This window comes from Globicephala melas, chromosome 6 (assembly GCF_963455315.2).
Source record: "Globicephala melas chromosome 6, mGloMel1.2, whole genome shotgun sequence".
In the NCBI taxonomy this organism is placed as follows: Eukaryota; Metazoa; Chordata; class Mammalia; order Artiodactyla; family Delphinidae; genus Globicephala; species Globicephala melas.
Window position 1 is genome coordinate 9,181,875 of NC_083319.1, and position 25,728 is coordinate 9,207,602.

General features: G+C 42.8%; 1 protein-coding gene across 2 annotated transcripts; it reads right to left on the reverse strand.

The window, feature by feature from the left end:
* Positions 1-999: 999 nt before the first annotated feature.
* On the reverse strand, positions 1,000-22,707 carry ZBTB34 (zinc finger and BTB domain containing 34). 2 transcript variants are annotated; one of them, XM_060299929.1, is made up of 3 exons: positions 22,626-22,694; positions 16,390-16,433; positions 1,000-4,408 (listed from the first exon to the last, which is right to left on the reverse strand). In XM_060299929.1, the coding sequence occupies exon 3, from the start codon at positions 4,396-4,398 to the stop codon at positions 2,884-2,886; it is 1,515 nt and encodes a 504-aa protein (XP_060155912.1). In that variant the 5' UTR covers positions 4,399-4,408; positions 16,390-16,433; positions 22,626-22,694; the 3' UTR covers positions 1,000-2,883. The 2 variants fall into 2 exon arrangements, with proteins under 2 accessions (XP_060155912.1, XP_060155911.1); XM_060299928.1 differs by lacking the exon at positions 16,390-16,433 and having other exon boundaries at positions 22,626-22,707.
* Between the last annotated feature and the right edge of the window lie 3,021 nt (positions 22,708-25,728).

Sequence of the window (25,728 nt, forward strand, 5' to 3'; positions counted from 1 at the left end):
CGGCCTCCCTCGAAGCCCTGTGGGACCTTACAGTACTGGGTTATGGCTTGAGAATTCATTCTTAACACTGCTAGCAGTGGAAAGGGTAAAGTGTTAGCAACATGAATGGGAGCAAGTGGAACTTGCAAAATGTGGAATCATGATTATTAGAGAGAAACGCAATCAATTTTCTGCCCCTTAACAGTCCCATTACAACGTCTGAACCTGAACTGTACAATCAAAGCAATGTATATTTTTGTCAAAGACAATTTTGGATAAGTCACTCTTTGGTAAACTCAAACCAGTTAAACAAATTTACAAATACAAAGAATTCCATGTAAATAAGGTTAAGACGGACACGGTGACAAGAACCAGGACATTCAAGGCGCTTGCCCCAAGTGCCGCCCCTCCTCACTTGTCTCGTTTATCACAGGATGCTCTGGAGACCTCTCAGAAGGCCCCAAGCCTGAGTGAAAAGGAGGCTCCTTCCCTGAGCCTGACCTCTCATGTCCTCGATTTGGGCGCTTCTTGTCACAAACTTAATTTGTATCACAACACAAATTTTTTGCATTTAATTCTTTGACGGAAAAAAAAAAATCAAACTTATTCATGTAAGGAAAAAAAATCACAAACATTTACCTGAAACCCCAGAACATATTTAAGTGGGTAAACACTTGGGGTCCAGCCTCCCCTTGAGGCACACGGCTTTGACAGGAGTTGAGCAAGTGCTTCAGGGAGAGAACAGACCCCTGACTTAGGCAGTCTGACAGGAAAAGGCATACTATATACCCGGTTAGCAGAAGTCGCTCCTTGGAGCGGCAGGACTCGCGTGTGTCTGTACGTAGTAACACTGATGTGGAGAGCAGCGGCTCACGCGTGAACAGATCCCCTGTGCTGAAGAGATGCTACTGCACAGCTACCACCCCCGGGGGCGATCACACACAAGGGCCTGAATGATTTTTTCCCCAAAAAAAACCAAAAAAAAAAAAAAAAAATCCCCAAACACCCCCCACCCCAACTCCATTCTTGGTATTTTAAGAGCCAAAAAAGCACGGAAAACCAGCAAACATCTACTTTTGTATTCCTTTAACTCCTAGCCTCTGAGGTTGGTCCGAATTTCGCTTTTGTTTTTCTCTTAGGTGGTCTGTGCTCTTCTCCCGTGGAGACACACTAGTTGTGAGTTTCAGGGCCAAGGTTCTCAAGCAGAGAGCCTGGAGTGCTGACATCTTACCGACAGCCTGCAGCACAAACTCACCACCAAACTGCTTACAACATTACTCTCTGCCGGAGTACACAGTACCAGGGCAATCTCATAAAGCCCGTTTTGTATACTAGGAGCACATGGGTGAACAAAATATAAAACTGAAGACACTTCCTCAAGTACTAATAAAACATTATCCAAATAGGACTCGGGTATGTTTTTATACAGTAATGTGTTTGCCAGCACATGCTTTTGAGGTCTTTTTTCAAGCTATAAACTCAAGAGAGGAAAAAAATTATAATTCACTTTTACCATTAGATTTCACATTTTCTACAACTATACTGACCTAAAAGATACATAACATAAAAATAGCACCACGTGACCAAAAAAATGGTGACACACAGAGATTTGGTGACACACAGAGTATCTTAGAGGGCTTTTTAACTGTTGGTTTCTTCAAGCAGGAAACACTGAGAGAGCGGGGGAGCCACGGAGGCTCTCATCAGCTCACACAATACTAAGATAGATATATTGCTTGCAATTCCCATAGAGTATATCTTTACAAAAAGTACAAATTCCAAGTTCTGCAGTTTCCCTGGGAACTGCATGTAGAAAAAGTTGCTGTGCACCTGAACTGGCTGTTTGAAAAGAGAAAGAAGAAAAAAAACCACAACACTGCTTGGAGAATTTTGTAGACAGAACTACAAATCCCTTTCCTTTAGTGCGAGTACTAACTCACGGTAGAGAGTGATTCGATTTAGTTACCTGGTATGTTTCTACAGTACGGAATGAAGGTAGATTCATAGGCCAGTAAAAACATTGAAAACCACTGCTCCTTTGGGGTTGACTAATATAACACTACTGTATGTAAAAAGGTCAGCACCACGGGTCATCCAGCTTACCTACTGGACAACTAACAAAAATTCCAAATGGTTTCCAACTAGAGTTGAATACATTTTATGGCATTTGGTTTATGTATTTGTTATGAAGCAGAGCTATGAACACTGTGATTTGCTTTGCTTGCTTTTGGACACAATGATTAATATATTTGAAAACCTATTAACATTCTTTTATAAGGGAAATAAAGGGGCAAAACCCTAACATATTAGGTAGGGGCGAGACAGAGTCAAAAGCCCTGTTCACATTGTATTAAATTATATATTCCTCTTACATTCACCTCAACCAGAATAAAATCAAATTTGAGAATGTATATATACTATATATATAATAATTGCTTTATTATATATATATATATAAAAATTGTCTAACTACCCCCTAAAAGTAATTTTAAATTAGAAAAGGTTACCCATTTGTATCAGCTGACGGCATCCCAGTCTCCCTCCATGGAAATGCACTGGTGCCAGTGCACACAATGGGAGAGTATGCCTCTTGGCAGAGAATGTAGGGTCAACCAGTTGGCATAGCTAAATCACTGGCAGGTTTTGGATGAAGAGTTCAGCCAAAGAGGAATACTGTCAGCCTGTGTTTTCCCTGGATACGCTGCCCTTCATGCTTTGAGCTCCTTGAGGGAGGGAGGGCGGGGGAAAGGATAAACACAATGAAGTGTTCCTTCCAGAAACCTTAGAAAAACTGCCAAGAGACCAAGAGATTTCCAGATGGTTGGGAAAACCAAAGGTTACAACAAAGCAAATCACAAACAGGCGTTGATTAATGTGCTTTGTGGGGTGCACTTCTTTACCATCTTAATCAGGAGCATCAGACACCGTGTGAATTTCCATCCGGGAATCTAGGGCCATCTCTGAGGCCGACGCATCATTTTCTAGTTTCTGTTCCACATACACATCTGTTCTCTCAGGGGACTCGATGCGACTCCTGACTTCAGCTATGCCAGGGTGGTTTTTCCGCAGGTGCTGGTTGAGGGTACCTTGGAATGGAAAGCACTTCCCGCAGATCTCACAGCGGAATGGTTTATCGTCGGTATGGCCCCGGATGTGGTACTCCAGCTGGTCCTTCCGCGTGTACTTCTTCCCGCAGAACTTGCACACAAAGGGGGTGATTCCCATATGGAGTCGCATGTGCCTGTCAAGGCTTCCCTTCTGGTTGAAGGACTTTCCACAGTAAATACAGATCAACCTCTCATTGTACGGGTACCAGTGACCTCTTGCACTCCTCTCCCGGGGGCTGCTCTCAAACCCGGGGTTATTCATCATAGCTTCACTGTCGGAACCCTGCACCAAGCCCTGCAGATCACTGTGCAGATGGACAGACAGAGCCCGCTTCTGGCGGGCACGACCTCCTCGGAAACAGCTCAGCATGGATCTGGATGGGCTGGAATTACTCAAACTTCCAAAAGCTTCAGCTACGCCGGCTGGCTGTGAAGCTGCCTGGGAGTAAGAGTAGGCGTGCTGGAGCACAGAACCATAGGAGCCCACATTCACGGCCACAACTTGTTCCCCATCAACCATCTCGGTGTGGTAGCCATCGTCTCCCAGGGAGGAGCTGTCGGAACAGCTGGGACGGTCAGACTTTTCCATCTTCACTTTCACTTCAGTGATCTGGCTCTCCCTCCCCAGCAGGTCCCCTTGCTCATGGTCCCCCTCGATCTGAATCTCGTACTCAGAGACGCTCCCACTGCTCCCTCGGTCCGAGTGCCCTTCCTCCTGTACACGGCTGCGCAAGGCTTTGCTGGGTGTCGTCTCCATCCGAAGATCACTGCTTGTGGTAGGCTGCCGTACCTGAGAGCAGTATGGAGGGGAGATCTCCACCGGGTTGGCAAAGTAGCTGCTGTCTTTAACTCCATTACGACTCTCTGGAGTCTCTTCCGCACCGACGGTCACAGAGTCCACATCTCCAACACTGATTTTTGAATGGATGCTCTCTAGGATCTGCGTGCACTTGTCAATGACACACTGCATCTGAAGAAAGCTAGCTGCAGTCAGAAAACTGACAACATCCTTCAGCTGCAAGGACATTCTTCCAGTGTAACAAAATGAAAGCAACTGTTCAAACACATTGGGATTTTTAATCACTGATATTGACAAGCCACTCATGGTACTTAATGCTGAATGGTCCCGGAAGTAGGGGGAGCTGGCCGCAAGGACTGCTTTGTGGGCTCGGAACGGCTGACCCTGAATGTGGACGATGATGTCACATAGTTTCCCTTGCAGGCGGAGCTCGTTTAGCTGGCTCAGAACGGTGCTGCTGTACTCGGGCACATCAAACTGAATAAAACTGCTGCTGTCCATTTCTACTGACATGAAGCGTAATCTGAGGAAAGAGAGAGTTTCATAATTCGCCAGTGACTCCTCACTAAGTACAAGTGGCATAAACACAGCCTTGCAAAAATACCACCACCCCCTCCATTGTAGCTACTATACCTCCTAGGGTCCGCCTGAGCATTTCATTTCTCCTCTTACTTATTTTCAGTCTTTCATGCCTTGGTTAATTCACCTAAAGATAAATAACTTAATGATCCATTAGCCAAGTCTCCTAATTACCTGACATACATCTTGATCAAAGTAAAACATGTAACATACAGTAGAGCCATTTTAGCTCTAGCTGAGACTTGGTATCCTTTTAAGAAATATATTTTTCTGTTTCACCTACCTTTGAGGATTTGAAGTACTCTGTAAAACAGAAGTAAATTCATTTAAAAAAATGCTCTGCCTTATTTGTATATTTCCAATTGGTATTTTGCAAGTATACAGCACACTGGATACTGAATGGAGCTTAAACCTTTTTAGAGTTTGAGTTGTTGTCTTGTTGTGCATTTTTTCCCCTTCAGCTCTACACACGTTTACATCCTTTTGGGTTGGTAATTCATAGCCCAATGCTCGGCCGCCTTCAGTGAAGAGTTTTTAGACAGGAGGATCAAGAAGAGTGACGGACACGTCAGGAGTGCATCATCCTCGGCTAGTGCTCACACTGCTGGCGTGCTCAGGACAGGCTGGCTGCCCTCTGCCTAGAGCCCACAGCCCTGATCACTCAAAACTACAGAACGGTGTAGAGCCCAGGCTGCATTCTCTGACCAAAACAACAAAATTAGATCTCACATTTATATTTTTGTTTTTAAAACCCAACCAATAGGGCTTCCCTGGTGGCGCAGTGGTTGAGAGTCCACCTGCCGATGCAGGGGACACGGGTTCGTGCCGCGGTCCGGAAAGATCCCACATGCCGCAGAGCGGCTGGGCCCGTGAGCCATGGCCGCTGAGCCTGCGCATCTGGAGCCTGTGCTCCGCAGCGGGAGAGGCCACAACGGTGAGAGGCCCGTGTACCGCAAAAAAACCCAAAACAAACAAACAAACAAAAAACCCAATCAAGAGAAATTTAAACACCTCCTGAATAAGCACTGAATCAAAAAGAAAATCAATAAGGAATAGAGCTATTTAGAAAATAAGAAAACTCACATCAAATCTGCAGTACGGGTTTAGGAATGAAGTTTACTTATATCTTCAACTTACCTAACAATGTATCCAAAAAGAGATGGACAGATATGTGATAAAGCAAACAAAATAAAATGTTAACAAGTGTAGAGTCTAGATTGAGTATACAGGTGTTTATTGTAAAATTCAACTTTTGGGTATGTTTGAAATTTTTCACAATGAAATGCTGGGGTTCTGAACTAACAAATTTTAACAATGTCAGTGCCTTAAAAATTTTTATCATTAAACAATAAAGAATAAAAATAAATGAAATCACTTATGAGGTCAGAAAAGGAACAAACTAAACCCAAAGAAAACAAAAATGTAATTAATACAGAACAGTATTTAATCACAAAGTTTTAAAATTTAAGACAAGACAATGTGCAACGAAATCTAAAACTTTTGCAGAAAAAGATCAATCAGTGTGATGATAAATCACATCAGAATTTTTCTTAACCACCTCAGAATTTATTAAAACATTTTAGTTAGAGAGGAACCCTGTGCCATTATTTATCCTAGATTTATGATTGAAATCAATTTGAAATCCAAGTGGAATGGACATATTTTTAGGATAACATAAATTGGCAGAATTAAAAAGAAACAGAAGTGCCAAAGCACAAATGATCCTCAGGCCATTCACACTGTTCTAGATGCATGCTAAAATATTTAAAGCATCTCAGTTCGTATGGCATAAGTCTGACATTAGAATATGGCAAACAGCATAAAGACCGTCAACTTTACCTACGTAGAGACTTCACTAAACAGACTTACTTTAATATCCTAAAGGAAATACTAGCAAATATAACCTATTAAAAGAATAATATATTATGATCAAATGTAAGAATGGCTATATGTTAGGACATACACAAATGTAATCTGCAACCTCAATAAGTCAAAGGAGAAAAACCATATGGCCAAATCAATTCTATGCCAAAAATGCATTTTAAAAAGTTACTTTCAAAGTAAAGATAAAAATACTTAATAAGCTAAGAATAGAACAATATTTTCCTAATATAATAGCATCTACTGCAAACTAATGGCAACATCACCCTTAAAAAGGAAATATACCTACATTCCCCAAAATGTATTTAGTAGAACACAAGCCCCGAGCTCAATATCCCTACCTCCTAGGAATTAAAAAACATATTAGCATACTAACCCATCTGCAAAGTCCTACAGGCTAGAATTCTATTTAACTCAGCAGTTTGCAAACTCATTTAACCATGAAACTCTTCTCTCAAGGTACACATATTAATATTCCAAAGAATTAGTGTTCCCTGGCACACTCTATGGTAAACACTTTTGTAAAGGAATTCCTGCTAGTGCCTGGAAGGCTACAAGGTTGTCTGCCCATCACTTCTTTTACTTAACGTTGTTCTTGAAATTCCAGCCAAAGAAAAAAGGCGAGAGAAAATTAAGGCATATAGCCTTTAGAAAAGAGGCGGTGAAATTATCATCCAAGGGAGATATGACTATTTACATAGAAAAAACAAAAGAATTGCTTGAAAAAAATCTGTTAGAATCAGGATGTAATAAGTGAAGGATTTAAAAAATTATTATTCATAAAAAACCGGTTAGGTAAGCTAATGACAAGTTACAGCCAACAATATTAACATAAACTATAAAATACCTGGGGGATAAACAAAAAATTGGATCTACAAGAAGAAAACTATAACACTTTAATAAGGACAAAAACATGCATAAACAAAGACACATATCATGCTTCTGGTAGGAAAATTTGACACTATCAAGATGGACATGTTCCCCGCAAGTTAGTTTATAAATATAATGCAGCCCAATGGAGTATTTTCTTAGAAACTTGACAAAATGATTTTAAAATTCATCTAGAACACTGCCGTCCAATAGAAATACAACATAAGCCATGTGTGTAATGTTTTCTAGCAGTTATATTGTTTAAAAGGAAAAATATAAAATTTAACTCAATATATCTAAAACATTATCATTTCAACATTAGAAAGTTATTAATGAGATATTTTATATTCTTTTTTTTCATACTAAGTCACCAGTATTTTCACAACACTCTTGGAATTTCATGTCTGTCATATCAAGTCTTTAAAATGTGATGTGTATTTTGCATTTACAGCACGTCTCAATCTGGAATAACTACATTTCAAGTGCTCAATAGCCCCGTGTGAGCAATGGCCACCATACTGGACATTAGATCTAGAAGAAGAAATACTGAAAAAATTTTAGAAAAAGAAAAATACAGCCAAACATATAGATGTCAAAATGTATGAGTAGGCTATAATTCATTCATTTCGTAAATATATACTGAGAGTCTTCCGTATGCCTGGCACTACAGCTCCAAGTAAGCTACAATTCTCTTGTTGTAAATTGTGATAAGAGCTATGAGATCTTTCATAACGGAGGAGTGGTCAGAGAAGGCCATTTGAACAAATGATATCTCAACTGAGACCTAAAGGATGATAAAGGTTAGCCAAATATTGGGGGGTAGGGGGGGTGCTGCAGGGAAAGTTCCAATTTTCCAGACAGAAGGAATCACATGCACAAAGAGATGAGAGCCCAAGTCAGGAAGGAAGGAAATATTGGAGCACTGTGGCACAGCTGGGACAAGGAGCAAGGGCAGAGGCCACAGGAGGCTGTCAAGTAGATAGAAATCAGACCAGGATGGGCCTTTGGGGGCCATTTTCAATCAGTGAAAAAGGAAGATTTCTGGAAATAGATGCTGCTTGGATAATATGAATAAATAATAATAAAGTTAGATCCCTTCTTCACAACATACCCAAAAATAACTTCAAGAGAAGACATTTCTGAGCACACAAAGGCAGACACCAGAAGAAGAAAGGGAGATTTAACTATTTAAGTAAAACTTTTATACCTCTAAAAAATATCTTTTACCAAAAAACAAAAAGAGACAAATTATGAAAAATATAACATCTATGGCAGGAAAGTATAAAACTCTTACAAATCAATAAAAGCCAAATGTAACAACTGAAAAGTGAACAAAGAATATGAACAGATGCTAAAAAAAAAAAAATTTAAATTGCCTTTAAACATAGGGATAAAATGCTTAACGACTTCATCAATAAACCAAAATATAAAAATTAACACAAGACACAATTGTTCTCAAATCGCCCAGACTTAAAAACGCAACCCAGCTGGCAGTGTTACAGGAAGAGGGGTGCTCTCACATACTTCTGGTAGGCAAATATAACAAAAGCCTTAAAATGGGAATTTCTCTCAACTCAGCACTCTGTGTTGTAAAAACAAAATCATGAATATAGGCACAAAAATTTATCCATAACTACATTCAATTACAAAGCAAACAATGGAAATAACCTGAATGTCCAACAATAAGGGAATTATTAAAGTATGATACAGCTATATACTGAATACAGTATCATCACTAAAATGACGTTAAAGAATTCAAAGTTAGTTCCACAAAATGTAAGTTAGTTCCCATGAGAGCAGGAATTTTTATCTGTTATATTAACTATGTGCCAGATAACTGCCTGGCACATGGTGGATACTCAATAAATATTTGATGAATAAATATTTAAGAACACAGCAAGAAATCAGATCAAATGAACAAGAGGGATCTTTATGGGTGATGGAAATGGTCTAAAACTGAATTACGGTGATAGTTTGACAACTTTTTTTTTTTTTTTTTTGCGGTACGCAGGACTCTCACTGTTGTGGCCTCTCTCGTTGCGGAGCACAGGCTCCAGACGCGCAGGCTCAGCGGCCATGGCTCACGGGCCCAGCCGCTCTGCGGCATGTGGGATCTTCCCAGACCGGGGCACGAACCCGTGTCCCCTGCATCGGCAGGTGGACTCTCAACCACTGCGCCACCAGGGAAGCCCTTGACAACTTTTTAAGTTTACTAAAAGTCACTGCATTTTATACTTAAGATGGGTCAATTTTATATGTAAGTTATATACCTCAACAAAGCTGTTAAAAAATCAGGTAATCACAGAATATACAGAATGATATTTCTAAAAGTATATATGTATTTACAAATATTAAATATACATAGAGATAATATTAAAGAATTATACAAAATATTTACATTAATGTGAGAGTAAAGATGTTTTATCTTTCTTCTTTGTATTTTTCAAATTTCTATAGTGAACATGTATTACTTGGAATGACAAAAATATATGTATTTTTAAATCCCTACTAGATGATAATTTGACATAGACACTGCTGGTGAGTATAAAATGGTACAAATACTTTGGAGGGCATTTCAGTAGTATCCAGAAAAATTACAAACGATCCCCCATGACTGAGCAATTTCAACTCTAGGAATTTATTACAGGACAGCTCATAACAAAAGATTGGAAACAAACTAAATTCTCATCAAGAGGAGCCTGGCTAATAAATTATGGTATGTCCATACTAAAGACTATTATACCACCAGAAAAAATGAATAAGGAAGCTCTTTTCATACTGGTATGAAACAATCACCATGATATATTGCTAAATGAAAAAGCTGAGATGCAGAGCAGTATATATGCTATTTGTATAAAGCACTATGAAAACATATACACCTCACTGTGTCAATATATTCATATATAAATATTAGCAAAATATTTCTGGAATGACGCACAAAAACAAATGGCCTCTTGGGACAGGGATGAGGTAGTTGGAAGGCCCATTAGCTTTCAGTGAATCATTTTGAACTCTTAAAATTTCTAAACTATGTGAATGTATTACTTATTAAAAATAAGTAACATTAAAAAAATTTAAGGCACCTCATCTAGTTTTTAAGAGATAAGAAAAGATCCTAATATAACCATCAGAAGCATTAATTTGGAGTCAGATATGGATTCAAATGATACCTGCTTTCCATTTGTAAAACCTTGGGCAAGGTACTTCATAACCTTTCCAAGTCTCAGTTTTTTGTTTTTTTGTTTTTTTGTTTTTTGCAGTACGCGGGCCTCTCACTGTTGTGGCCTCTCCCATTGCGGAGCACAGGCTCTGGACACGCAGGCTCAGCAGCCATGGCTCACGGGCCCAGTCGCTCCGCGGCACGTGGGATCCTCCCAGACCGGGGCACGAACCCGTGTCCCCTGCATCGGCAGGCGGACTCTCAACCACTGCGCCACCAGGAAAGCCCAGCTTTTTTGTTTTTAATGGTAGTATCAATAGCAATAGTCTTTGCCTTATGGATTGTTATAAGGAATACATGTAGGAAGCACTTAGCACAATGGTTGCTTGGCACGTGGCAATCAAGGTTAGCTATTAGAGACTTTTTTTAGGGGGACAGGATGGTGTAACAAACAGAACTGGCTTTGAAGTTAGACTTGTATATGAATCCTGGTTGTGCCACTTTCTAATAAAAATAGTAACAATGAACATTTAAATAGTTACGTGACCTTAGACAAGTCCATCAACCTTGATCTCTGTATCTAGAACATGACTAGAACAGCCCAACATGACTGTTGGAGTAGTTGAATGAGGGAAATTCATGCAATGAATGTGTATAATAGCTTACATATAATGAGTACCTATCTTGTGCTAAACACCTTACACAGATTAATTAATTTGATTCTCTTATCAACCCTGTTAGGGGAATACTATGATTGCTGCCATCTTATAGATGAAGAAACTGAAGAAAAGAAGTTAAGACACTTGCCAAAGGTCCTGCAGTTAACAGATGAACTTAGTCTGGCTCCAGGGGTCATGCTCATAACTGCACCAGACTGCCGTCTAGAAACACAGAAACTGCCTGGCACCTGCCAAGTGGTCAAATGTTACCTATTCATTACAGCATTTTCGGGACACAAGGATGTGTAAATAGTGACTTTTGGAATTAAAGGGCAAAAGAAAGGTGGATTCAGCTTTTTAAAGGTACAGAGTCCTGGGCAAAAACCAGTAGAAAAAGGAAAACAAAAAAGCATTTCTGAAATAGTCTGTAAAACTGAAAATAGCTCCACAATGAGGTGTCTTCCTCCTTTGTGTGGCTTTTTATCTTCTTCTCAGAAAAAAGTACAGAACTACACTGGAAAGAAAATCACTGAAGAGAAAAATGAAAGACCATGATTAACACCTAAGGAGGAATTCCATTTTTCTGCAAAATGAGAAAGGAAGTGCTCCATTCTCCTCTCCTTGACACTGACGCGTCCTCTCGGCAGTGACAATGAGATTCAGAGACTCCTGCCTAAAGCTGCTAACAAGCAACACTCTCGAATAAGAGGTTTCTCAGAGACTGACACACAGGGAATTTACAGGTAACTGAAGTCCTAGTCACAGAAAAGGAGTAAAAGGCATAATTAATCACAATTCCACACCCAGACCTGACATCAGGTCCAGTGGTCCTGAAGCAAAGGAAGCCAGAACCTCTCACAGACACATCAGTTCCAACAGAACCCTCCACTCCTCTGCAATTTTCCAGCATGGGCTAATCACTGGTTCCTCGAGGGTCTTGATTTCTCCCTTGAATGGAATGTCAGTGGGCCTACACCAAAGTTAGATCAATGTTTAATTTTATCTTTAAAATAAAATATATGCATATGGTCAAACTTCAAACTATCATACAGAAAAATATAAAATGGATAGCAAAATTCTTCTCCAGTGTCTCTCAATCACTGGAAAGAGTTTTTGGGTGTTCTTTCAGAGAAAATTATAAACATATATCAGCATAAACTGTTCTGTACTCTGCTTTTTAAAAATGTATTTAAAGGGTAAGCTGGGATGAAGTGAGAGAATGGCATGGACTTATATATACTACCAAATGTAAAATAGATAGCTAGTGGGAAGCAGCTGCATAGCACAGGGAGATCAGCTCAGTGCTTTGCGACCACCTAGAGGGGTGGGATAGGGAGGGTGGGAGGGAGACGCAAGAGGGAGGGGATGTGGGGATATATGTTTATGTATAGCTGATTCACTTTGTTATAAAGCAGAAACTAACACACCATTGTAAAGCAATTACACTCCAATACAGATGTTAAAAAAAAAAAGTATTTAATATACCTTAAAATCTTTCCACAGCAGCACAAGCTCATCTACTTCATTCTCTTTTCTGATTTCATAGTATTCCATGAAATTCATATAAATGAATTTCATATGTGCCACCATGTATTCAATACTTAATCAGTCCCCAGGTGATACCAAAAGCAGGAAACCATTTAAATAGTCATAGTAGTTCCTCCTAGCAGAGGGGCTACTGCGTTAGTTTTTCACATCCATCGATAATGCCAACTTACCTCCCAAAAGGTGGCAGCAACTGTCCCTTCACCAACAGCACGTGAAGTGCCTGTACCCCCGTAACTGCCAATAATGAATATTGAACTTTTTCACCTTTGCCACACTGACAGGTTAAAAGTGGTATCTCATTGTTTTGCTGTGATTTAATTATAAATGGGGTTGATCATCTTTTCTCATCGTCAATGGCAATTTGTCTAAGTTTGTCTTCGAACTGCCTACCCATATCCTTTGCCCATATCTGACTCTCTATTGAACTGTCAGAGTTCTTTGCAAATTAAGAAAACGAGCCTTTTGTCCAATGTGCTGCAAGTATTAGATTTAACTGCAATCACTAAATGACATACTGACTGGGAATTTATTTTTCTACATTTATAGGGTATGTTCAATTTCAATCTCTTACGTGCACAAAACCAAAGGGAACTCAAAGATAAATAAGAGTCCCAGTCTTGCAGTTTGATACAGGCTTACTACAGATTCCTCCCAACTCAGAGAGAGATGGGAATGGAGTTCATTTTTGATAATGCAGAGAAGTGATTTATATTAGTTTTTCATTTAGACTAAGTTTGCAGCTGCTTCAGAAAACAATAATGAATTTGATTATTCCACTCACTAAAGACATCAGAATCAGTATTCTTTAATTCAGCAGATTAATCACAGGTCTTTCTGTCCCATTATATCAATAGTAAACAAAAAAAATCCCCAAACTAGACATTTACATTGCTATATTTTAATTAAAAACAAGTATATATAAACTGGATATTTTTCTTCAATACCATTAATACTTATTTTAACAATACTCATTCTGGTTTTGTTTGTTAAAACTATACTTTGGATAACAATGTGAAATACTTCTTTTTAAAACATATACAAAGAGGATATTAGTTGAAATGGTCTCTGGGAAGTTCAAAATTGTCAGCTCCCCGATTTCTTCATAACGCTCTTCTGCTCATTCAACCAATGGACACACAAACTTTCTGCTCTCCAATTTCTTTAACTGGAGAATGCTTTCACCCCTCGGGAAGCAGCTCTCACCTCACACACAGCCTCTGCCACAGTCAGCTGATGAGACTGCCACCATCGGTCTCAACAGTGGGTTCTGGGAAGGACCACCTCGGACGTGGGCAGTCCTGACATTCGTCCAGCCACCTCCACACCAGCCTCAGCAACTGCCCAAGGGGATCACTGTCACCTTCCACCACACTCCTTAGCCTTCCCCCCTTACTTGGAAAAGCCCATCATCATCATCATCATCATCATCATCATCATCATCATCATCACCAATTACAATATTTACTGAATGCTCGACACATGCTAGGCATGTCGTAAAGGCCTTATATGTATTATTCATACATATGTATGAATTCTCTTGACCTTCCACCAGAAGGCAGGTACGATTACCCTCCCTTGAGAGGTGAGGAAACTGAGGCTCCAAGAGGCTAACTTAACTTCTTCAGGGCTGTTGCAAAGTCTGGCCATCTAGACCCCTACACAATAACCCCTTATCCTTGTTTAATTTGCCCAAGGGGAGTAGCTGGACCAGTAAGGGAGGCAGGAGAGTTGAGGGAAAGGCAGGAGGAAACGAAAGCTTGCCCTAGGTTACCTCCCTGCCCTAGGGTGGTGGCCAGGGAAAGGGACAGTGACAGGTGACAACCTCCTACCACTGCCCAGGGCTCTTACTCCTTCCTCTGTCGGGAGGAAAGAGATGAAGAAAGGCAAAAGGGAGCATTTTAGTAACATCCATCGAACTTACAAGCGCACATGCCCTGTGCATGAGTAATCTCAGCTCTAGGGATTTACCACAGAACCCTCTTTCAAGATCAAAATCTCCCTTTTTTCTAGATCTAAGTCACCGGTAGAAGGAAGGGTTATGATCAGAAAAAAGTCCCAGGTGGCCCTCCAGCTGCAGTATATTATGCCTTCCATATTCACAGCTTTTACTCCCGCTTCCCCGTCAGAGCCCTGCATCCTGGCTGATTTTACCTGCTTTAAATAAACAGCTATCTTCATATGCTAAAGCCTCTATTCATTAGAAACCACCGACCTAGGGCTCAAGTAAGTGGTCCTTTTGGTGTTCGAGGGTGAAAGTCACAGAGAGCAGATGCTGCCAAGACACAGGTTCAGCCCAAGTTCAAGAGAATTCAAAGCAGCACTGAGACTGGCATTTAAAAAGCAACAGCAGACTGTGAGGGGCTATCCAGGACTGACCAAGTAGCGAGGAAGCCAGGTCTGAAAGCACTGAGGACAGCAGCAAGGCCAGCACAGGCCAGAGCAAGACACAACCGTGAGGAGTGAAGAGCGACCAGGTTCGGGAAGAGCACAGCCACATGCTGGGGAGTTCAGGCAGACTGGGCAACCAGAGAAGGGAGGCCACTCACACAGCGAGGCAGTGTGGGCACGAGCCACACGGGAAAGGTGCTGTCCCCTAAATTACCATACAAGCCAGCCTGGGATACTCGACCCACAGACTTGAAGTGCGAAGTGAAGGAGAAGGGTCCTAGAAATAAACATGCATGCATGCTCTGAAAAGAAAACTAAGATCTGATACAAGACCATATGACAACAAGGCTTAGCAAGTAAAGCTGCTTGAAATCTTTGCAAGCTCCCACCCAAAAAAAGCTACAGAACATATGACCACACCCAGGCATCAGGACAAGACGCTGTTCTGAAACGCTACAAACAAGGGAATGATACCCCCTAATCCAGATTCCAAAGCTCACCAAGAATAAACACATTTGACCTGAAGGAGCTTTAAAAAAGTCACACTTCATAAAGACAGGGAAACCAGCTGACCATAATCTAAGAGACAAGGCTGATCCTGGGAAGGGTGGACAGACGCCAGTTCATCGCCACTCTGTTCCTCCTCTCACCTGGCTCCTCCCACTGAGTTTGAGCAAATGAGGCAAAAAGGTAGTGAGTGCTCTTCTATATGACCACTATAGGTTCACATAAAATAAAATGCCCGATTAATGGAAATTACAGCTCCCTAAGTTTTCAAAGGTGCTGCATATTTAACAATTTCTTATAAAGCACCAGGGAATGTAAGGAGGGTCCTATTATTTTCCACTTAATGTCATTATAGTCTTCTGACACTATTTTTAAAAGACTTAACTATCACCAAAAAATAACTAAAAGAAAGCATGGGTGAATTTATTTATAATAATGTCATAGAGGTCTCTGCAAGCATGACATTAAGTCCCAGAAGCCACAAAGGACAAATACATTTGACAACATAGAAATATATAATATAAAAAATCCACCCTCCAAGCAGAAAGATAAACGACATATTGAGGGAAAGTACGTGCACATTTGACAAAGGGCTATATTATAACTCAAACAGATTTGGACTGACACACAAAATCCTATGGAAGAAGGTGCAAAAGATATTAACAGTTCAAAGAAAAAGTGATCAAAAACATATGAAAAGATGTTTAGCTTTATTCATGATCAAGTCATGTGAATTACAAAAAGAAAAAATGAGATACCATTCGTAACCCATCAGACCTGCACACATTTTAAAAGTGTGCAGGTGTAATCCTGAGGGATAATCTGGTAATATCAATTAAGATGTAAAAAGCATTCATCGTTTGGCCCACAATTAACTATTAAGAATTAAGCTTACAAATACACAGTACTTACAATAGCTTATCAGGATATGTATGTCCACTGAGCACTTTTATTTGCTATAGCAAAAAAAAAAAGAGGGAAACGAGCTCAAAATCCAGAGAAGACTTGTTCAAAAAAACAAAACAAAACAAAACAAAAAAACCAATCAACAATGAAACACTACCCAGCCATTAAGAAGAATAAATAGACCTGTATCCTTCGACATGGAAAAGAGCTCTAATATTTAGCCAAAACCAGCAAGCCATAGAAAAATCTGTATGTATATATGTGATTCACTTCATGTACTTTTCTTAAAAGAACAAGTATATACTGCTGTATCCATTCTGGAAGGAATCCCATGAAACCATTAATGTTGGTGACTTTCGGGAATGAGGACTACAGACTGGGGAAAGGGAAGGGAAACAGACTTTTATACTTTTTGAATTTTTTTATCATATAGCTGTATTATTCTCACTAAAAGTTTTTTTAAGACATGATATAGGGTTTTTCCTAAAAATATATAATTTTTTAAACCAAGGAATCTAGGGAAAGATAGGCTGCAAATGGGTAATTATTGTATCAAGCAGACAATTATAGAGGCAGAAACAAAGAACTATGAGAGCAATGACAAGACTGATTACTTTTGACCAAAGAGAATTTTTTTTAATCAAAGAGAATAAATAAAATCTTCATGGTGGAAGTAATATTTGAACAGGACTTTGCATTTCAAATGGAACAGAAAGAACACTTCAGGCAGAGGAATGGCAGAAGCAAAGAACACTGGAGTGAAAATGTATGGTGTCTGGGGTAGTGGCCAGGGCCCAGGTACAAGGAGTGATGAGGGAAAGAGGAATGCCACAGTGGGAACGTGGACGGCCTTGAATACGAGACTGGAAATCTCAAACTGGATTCCGGTGGCAGCCAATTTGAACACGAGTCCAAAGAAGGACTCAACAGGGCTTGGAGACGGAGGGATGCTATCCACTCTGGAAGTTAGTTCCACCTCAGACAAGCTGAGTTTAGGCTGCCCACTGGGCCTCTGAACAGAGTTGTCCAATAGGCACAATTTGGGAGTAATCAAAAATTGTACTAGCCAAGGATGAATGTGGTAACATGCGGTTACTAAAAGGGAAAACAGAAAACACAGTTGAGAACAGAAGGAACAGTTATTTGCTCCTACTGTAACATGCTCACGAAAGAGGAAACATGCACACCTAGCCCTCTCCTTAAGGCACCGTTTCACTGACTAATAAAATTCTGCATCGTGCCTTTTGTTAAGCTGTAAGGAAACCAAACAGTGAAAACCAGAACCTAGACTAGTGCCATCTTCCCACACTGCAAATCCATTCTAAAGAGAACCTAAAGATGAGAAAAGACACTTAAATGTCATCTGGGCAAAACACCCACATGGGCCTTGAAATCCCCTCTACAAAATCCTTGGTCTTAAACCCTGGAACTGTTTCCCAGTAATGACAACCAGAGCAAAAGTAAAAGTGTAAAACCTAAGCAAATGTGATGTGCTGATTCTTGAGCCTCCCGTGCTGCTGAGCTCACACCCTCAGTGGTGAGCTCTCTGAGGGCAGGGACTGTGTGCCCAGAGCCTAGCAGTGTGTCTGGCAGAGAGAGGCTCTCAGCAACCTAAACCAAGCTGGTGGCTCAAAATCCATGACTGCCACCATGGCGGCACCCTCAGCTTTCAACTTTTCCTGCTGAACACCCGAGAGACGTAGGATCTTCTCACCAGCAGGAAAAATCTAGCAAGGTGGTTCACTCCCATCTAACCCATAAACACTCTAATTTGCTCCACTTCATTTAAAAATACCCTGCGACACTTCCAAGAAAGGAAAGCAAGGTTACAAATTTGGAAGTTGTTTAAGGCACCAGGAAGTACCCATTATTCTCCATCAAGATGCTCATGATTCCAAACCCAGATTTGCACCTGCTGGCTTCAGTCACTTGCTGATACTGGAGACACAACTCAAGCTAGACTTTCTCTATCAGGCACTGAAGACCTGAAGATCCCTTATCATTCCCAAACAAAAAGTCATTAACAAGACCGCTGAATGGAAGCACTGGGGACAACAGGCATGGTGACAGCAGTCACAAGGATACAAAAATAACTTTCTTAGGTATTTCTGCCTGGGTCTAGAGAAAAACTAAAATTGAGCTGTCATGAAATACAATCTAATCCTTCAGAAAGCAGCAGCCGAATAACACCAGGCCTGCATGAAACATTCTGGTGCCGCTGAGACCCAATGCAAGAAAAAAATAAATAAAATGGCATTCCGTGATGGATATTCATGAAGTACTCATCCTAATTTAAAAGAAAACAAGTCTAGAGTTCTTACTGCATTAATTCATGTGAGCCTGAAAGAACATTTTTATCCAAACTGTTAGATTTCCTACCAAGGCGTTAACATTCTCCAAGTCTGCTCAGATACAATAATTCTGAGAGTGCGGTTTCGTTTGACAGTGGAGACTGTCTTTCAGTCAGTGCAAAACATCAGAAGCTTCTTCTGAGCTTTCCTAGCAGAGCAGGAATGGACTCTTTAACCTGACTGGCAGTAACAGTTACTGAGCTCCGACTGCGTTCTGTACACTAAGTAAGCTCTCTACCTGCTCACTGAATCTTCATGACAACACTATGAGATAGACACGGCAGCTATCCCCATTCTACAGATGAGAAAACACTCAGAGAGACTAAGAACCTTTCCCAAACTCATTAATGACTGGCTGAGCCAGGATTTGAACCTGGATTTGACAGTCTTCAGAGCCAGAATTCTTATCTCCTGTAAGAATAAGATTTTAATCCAGGCACAGTGGTGAGAAGTAGGGGTTTTATTGGTGCTAGAGTCCTACTGATCACCTTTGAGTGGAAAAAAAATTTCTCATTTAAGGGTGTATCATTACACCAACACAGTGATAATTAAGGGGTTACAATTCCTTGTACTTTGCAGCCATTTCTCTGCATAATGTCCATTCTTTTTACTTCTGTCTATGAAGTGGGCAATTAGATGCTTAAAATCCTATCATGAAATAGAAAGATTTGTTTCAGTTAAAGGAATGAATAAGCTTTCTTAAGGCAAAGAACTCAAAAAAGTCAAGGAGTAGCATCTTATCTGCTTACTGCTGGCATTTCAGGGGACACCAGACCTGGGAAATATATTAAGTCCCACCTCGAAAGATAAAAGGATTCGAAAAGCTCACCTTGAATTGCTTTCTTCCATGAAGTTTTCCATGCCATCAATACAACCAGAAAATAACCATTAGAAATTAAACTGCCTTCAGTTGATGACCTTCACTAAGCTAAATTCAGCAGTTTGTCAGCTACAAAACATTAAACGGACACAATTAAGAAGTTTGAAAACCATTAAGCAGAATTTAAACTAGAGAAAGATGAAAATTAATGGGAATAAAACATAATGACACATTATAGATTTGTGATACTGACATTTTTGACAAGTGCTTCAGCTGGAAGGTAAAAGTAGGATCCACAGACATGTAGAAATACACAGCTCAGTAAATACACCGAGGTTCGGCAGCCTATCATTTCTCCACCTTGATAAATTTACACCTAATAATGATGATGATGATGATGAAAATGTAAATATTAAGCAGTTACTAGGTGCTATAAACTTTGCTACCTCCTTCATATACTTTTTTTCACTTTAAAACTCACAAAACCCTAGGAAATGGATTTTATTATCCCCATACTACAAATGAGAAAACAGAGGATCAGAGACATTATATAAATTGTCCAAGTTCACATGGCTAGTAAGTAGCCTTGCTGGGATTCAAACCCAGACTGGTCTGATTCCAAAGCTGATGTACTTTCCCCACAGCCTCCAACTGAAGAATTACATGATGTTTTCCTTTCCCATAATCAAGAGTAAACATTTTAATGTTTCAAAGATTCATTTTATGTTATCTGCACTCGAAGAATGAAAGCTGAAAACATCCACCTTGAATGGCAGCATTAGACGTAAATGATATATGACAGAGAAAACTGATAACTAATAAAAGCTTCTCCTTTAAAAAGGGGCGGTTCAAAAAAATTTAAGTCATTTACCAACAAAAATTAGGAAGTATTTGCATACCTATTACAAAAGCCCAGCTACAGTATTAGATATTACAAGGGCTGCAAGAGAAGTATTAAGACAAAATGCCCTCAAAAAAAACACCCACTTCAGCTGGGACAAGAGCAAGTTCAGTAACCGAGGAGCAAGTGCTGAATCCTGTGCTTTAGATTCTGAGTGCCACAAAGGCATGGGGGTAGGGCAGTCAGGGAACACCCTCTGGAGGAAGTATATCTTCAGCAGGGGCTTGAAGGAAGTGAAATGGAGAATTTACACAGAGGAGAAGAAAAAGGAGGCCAGGACTTCAGAAGGGGGAACAAGAGGCGCAACGCCCTCGAAGCAGTCACAAACTCACTTCTGCAGGAGACAGTCGGGGAGGAGAAGCAGCAAATAAGGTCCAAGAAGGTGAGGAGAGCCTTGAAAAGACACGGCGGGCACTGACTGGATGCAGTGTGGCAGGCAGAGGATGTACTCAGCTTTGAATAGTGGTATAAATACCTGTGGCCTTTTAGCTGATCTCCTGGCCCCCAGCCTCTCCCCTCCCCTCCTGTAAATGATCATGAGCCACCCCTAGTCTCTTGCCTCTCACCACTGCCTTTAGAATAGTTTCAACTTTGGCCTAGTGTTCAAGTTCTTTCAGAAACTAGCCCAGCCAATCTTTCCTTATTCCCTTCCTTTAAGCACCCTTCTCTACAAGGAAACTGGTCTATTCACTAACTCCAAGGGATCACTGGGTCTGATTCTTCTTTTCCTATCAGAGTCCTACTCATCCTTTAACAGCCAGCTCAAACCCCACCCCCTCACTAAAGCCTTTCCTGACCACTTGGCCTATAGTAACCTCCATCTCTCCTTCCTCTTAATTCTACAGCACACAGGCTTGTCTCATCAATTACCTTTCCACAGGTAAAGTCTCAGCACCCAGTGTAAAGCTGCTTGGAGGCTGGAAGTGTGCCTCCTACGACTTTACCCCACCACATGGAACAGCATCTTGACATTTAATAAGCAAGCAAACACTCAACTCTTTTTTTGACTTCCTATATTAAGTTTAGCATTAGCATAAAGGAAGGATGGGAGAGGTGGGGGGACTTCTGAAGTCAGAGACTAGCTAAGAAGCTGCTGCGATAATCCAGATGTGAGGTAAAGAGGGCCTGACTAGGGAACAAAGAGAAAATGGGCAGATATAAACAACAAAAAAAAATTTTGCACGCAAAAACTCAGCAGGATGTGATTGACTACTACTAGGAACAAAAGCAAGGAATGAATTAGGATAAGGTTAGGTTTAGAAACGCTTCTTGGATTCATTTTAAACCCTGTCTGAAAACAAGTGTATTAAGCGGCTAAAAAGTCCACATTTGCAAAAAGTCTTCGGTGAAGCTGCCCAGTATCTTGAACCAGGGACAGCCATTCCAATTTCAGACATACACAGAATGGTAGAGCTGGAAGGGTCTTTAGAGAGCTTATCTGAAACCCTCACTGATCAGGTGGGGAAACTGAGACCCAGCATGGAAAAGGCTTGCTGAAAGCCTCAAGACTGAGACTCCCAGACTATTCATGCCCCAAGGCACAGCCGCCTAGCCTAGAAGGACACTGTTTACACACCCAGGCCAGCCCAGCCCTCCGTAATGGCAGGACCGTCTGAGGGCGAGAGTGACCATGGAGACGTCCAGGGCCAAGCAGGACGCGCCGCCGCCTGTTTACCTGGAGAAAAGCCGTGGCGTGGGGCAAGAGCTCGGTTGCAGCCACCAGCAGGGCCGACCCCGCGGCCCGGCCCGGCTCTCCCGGGGACTTAACCATCCGGCCTCCCCGTACAAAGGGGGAGCGCCCCCGGGGCCGAGGGGCCCGGAAGCAGGGGATCCCGAGACGCCCGGGCGGAGGCTGGGGAGCCCGGGGCAGCTGGCCGAGCGCTGCCCTCAGACCCGCCAGCAGCGCCCGGACTCCGGGGCCAAGCAGGGTTGGCCCCTTGGGGGCGCGCGCCGGACCAGAGCAGGTGCCCAGAGCGTCCGGACCCCGCCCGGCCTCGACTCCAACCCGCACCACCCGCCCACCCGCCGGCCCGCGGGGCTGACCAGGCGCGGAGGCTCCCGCCCCGCCGCGCCCAGAGGGAACCGGACAGCGGCCAGGGGCTGCCACCGACTCCGCTGGCTCCGCCCGCGCCTCACCCGCCGCCCACCGCCCCCCGCCGGCGCGCCTCACCTGCGGAGAGCGCCGCGCTCACATCGCCCGCCCGCGGCGCCCCCTCCGCCGCCGCCGGCGCCAGGCCCGTCCCCGCCGCTCCGGCTGCCGCCCCAGCCCGCGCCCCCCGCCCCCGGAAGCGCTTCTCGGCCCCGCCCCCTCAGCGCCGGCACTTCCGGGCAGGCGCGGACCGGGGTGTTGGCGACGCGGGACTGGCCTCTCTCCGGGACTCCGAGTCCGGGATCCCGCTCGGGCTGTGTCCGGGAGTCTCGCCGCGGACGAATGGGCGAGCGGCAGCCTTGGTCCCGACTCCGGGAGGGAGCGGCGGCAGCTCCGCGCATCACGGCCTCCCGCCCGCCTTCTCCTCGGCTCCCCCTGCTGGCGGGAGGAGGGCTGCTCCGCGGGGCGCGCCCGGGGCTCCCGGAGCGGAATGGGTGAGAGGCCAGGACTTTCGACTTGCCATCACCCGGGGCCTGCACCCACCGTGCGCCCAGCCTTCCGCTTCCGAGACCCTCGCTCTCACAGCCCTTCGGATGCTTGCCCCTCACCCAGGCTGCACAGCAGTTACCTGTGCGGTGGTTACCTTGCCAGACAGGGTCACCTAACTTAGGACCTTGGGCAGATTCCCTCTCCCTCAAAGCCGAGATAAAAATAACGAACTTGGGGATGTGAAACTCCTGTCACAGACCAAGTCTCAAAAAAAATGTGCATTTCCAGATCCTTGGAGGCACCCAATCTTGACACTCGGGTGGGAGTGGGAGCCTCGCTCAGCATTTTCCTCTCTGTTTCAGGCGAATTTAACACCCTTTGAAGACCTTCCCTTTACATTTTGGTGGACTCCTGCGAAGTTGTGGCAGAAGTTTATTTTCCTTTTTCTGACTTTGTAATAAAAATAAACTAGGAGTCAAAGATATCAGCTCCTCTTCAAGTTAGAAAGCTGAGACTTCACCTCATCCTCCGCAAGCGGGAACTCTCTCCAGGCTCCGTCCAGTACTCACCTTACAATAACAAGGGCCACCTTTTGTTGGACACTGGGCAGGGCGCTGTGTAGACACTTTATAGACATGACCTCCTTTAATATACAACCCCAGGACTGTTAATATCCCCATTTTATCAAGGAGTGAACTGAGGTTCAGAGAAGTTAAGTGTCATCTAAAGTCACACAGCTAAATGGCAGACTTGGGATGAGCTCCCTTGTCTGTCTGACTCTAGACAGGAACTTTTTGTGGCAATGGAATGTTGCGAACAGAACTTTAGGTTACCTAACTGCAGGCACCTGGGCAGAGAGTCTCACTCTCTAATTACTATTCTTGAGCTATTTCCTTGAGATCTGACCCCAAGAGTGAAGTCTGTGAACCCAAAGGCATAGGAAGACATCGTCTTGTCAGGCCAGGTTTCCTCAGGACCACTGGGCTGATTCACACCCCACATGAGTGAGTTCCTGTTTCCCCACAGACCAGCTGTGGGCTTCATCATTTTAACTGATTTTTGCTAAATTTGTTGGTAAGAATTGGGATCTTCTTGGCTGTAATAATCATATTTGCGTGTCATTAAGGATTATAAAGACTGAAATGTTCCTTAGTATTTAAACTTAGTGCCACGTGTCTCAAAGTTATTAGCCATCCGTCCATTGGACACTGGGTATTTCCCTCATAGCTTTATATTTATTCCCCCACCTCACTGGGTCACTCAACTCATATATTTTTCCAGTGCCCCGCTTTTGTTGTTGTCATTTAGCTGATTATGTGTCATAATCTCTACTAACTTATTTTAGTTAGAAAATTGTCACTTCACAATTAGGGTGCATGTGTTTGTGTTTTCCCATGATGTTTGTGGCATTTTTAAATGATTTAACTTTGCCTATTTGAAATCAAAAAGAGTCTAGATGGGCTTCCCTGGTGGCACAGTGGTTGAGAGTCCTCCTGCCGATACAGGGGACATGGGTTCGTGCCCCGGTCTGGGAAGATCCCACATGCCGCGGAGCGGCTGCGCCCGTGAGCCATGGCCGCTGAGCCTGTGGGTCGGAGCCTGTGCTCTGCAACGGGAGAGGCCACAACAGTGAGAGGCCGGCGTACTGCAAAAAACAAACAAACAAAAAAGAGTCTAGAGGGTGATGTATGGGCCTGATTCCACAGTTACCCAGTTTCCCTAGCGGTATTTATGAAATGATAAAAGTCATATTTCATCCAGTCAAGGAGGGGTTTTGCCATAATGGAGGTATGCAACATTGGCGGCTGGTGTTAAGCCAATATCTGTGTTCTGCCTTCTCTTCTTCCAAGGTACATGGCTAAACACATCTTCCAGCCTCCCCTCCACGTCATGTGTTAACTGAGATAGTGTAGAAGTGCTTGTAAAAGTTAATTCCTTTCCCCTCCTTTCCTCTTCTTCCCTTTCTTGGACAGATAGGGCCCAAATCTCCACTTCTCATCTATTCCAGATTCCTGAGCACTTAGAGAGTCACGATAGCCAGGTTATCTGATCCCAGCCTCTCCTTCTTCTGGCTTCCACAAGGGGACCCTTTCTGCCAAAGCTCAGGTCCACTTTGAAATCCCCAGAGTCTGGCAAAGCTTATTGTCTGTTGGCATCTGTCAGAGTCTTGACACACGTAAGTCACGAATATCCTTTAAACAAAAAAATTATGTGAATTATCTGGGATTTTCTCACTCTTGCTCCCCTCACCAGGACCCACTGGTGTGCCCCTTCCACATGTCTCACTACCTGAGTAGTGTGGGGCCAGCAGGGGGAGTCAGCCTCTCCAAACAGTCCCACGCTGTCCAATGACTTCTATTATAGAACATCCTAGTGGGTCAGGTTTCCACCTGGCCAGCTCTGCAGAGTAGAGTAGGTGTTCCACCCAGTCCGGGAAGAGCAGTCTTCCTGGGAGACTCCTCTGGTCCTCACTGCCTGTGTGATGGGAGCCTTTCTTCTTCATCTGTTAAAGGGCAATTAGGCTGAGGGGTGCGATGTGTGGCCTCCCCTCCCACAGCCAAGGGTGGACAGTAGAGTGCTATGGCTAAGCAGTGAGGCGGATCCGGGTCCCCATCCCCACTCAGCCCCACAAGGTGGACTGCCGTAACTCAGCCCCACAAGGTGGACTGCCGTAACTCAGCCCCACAAGGTGGAC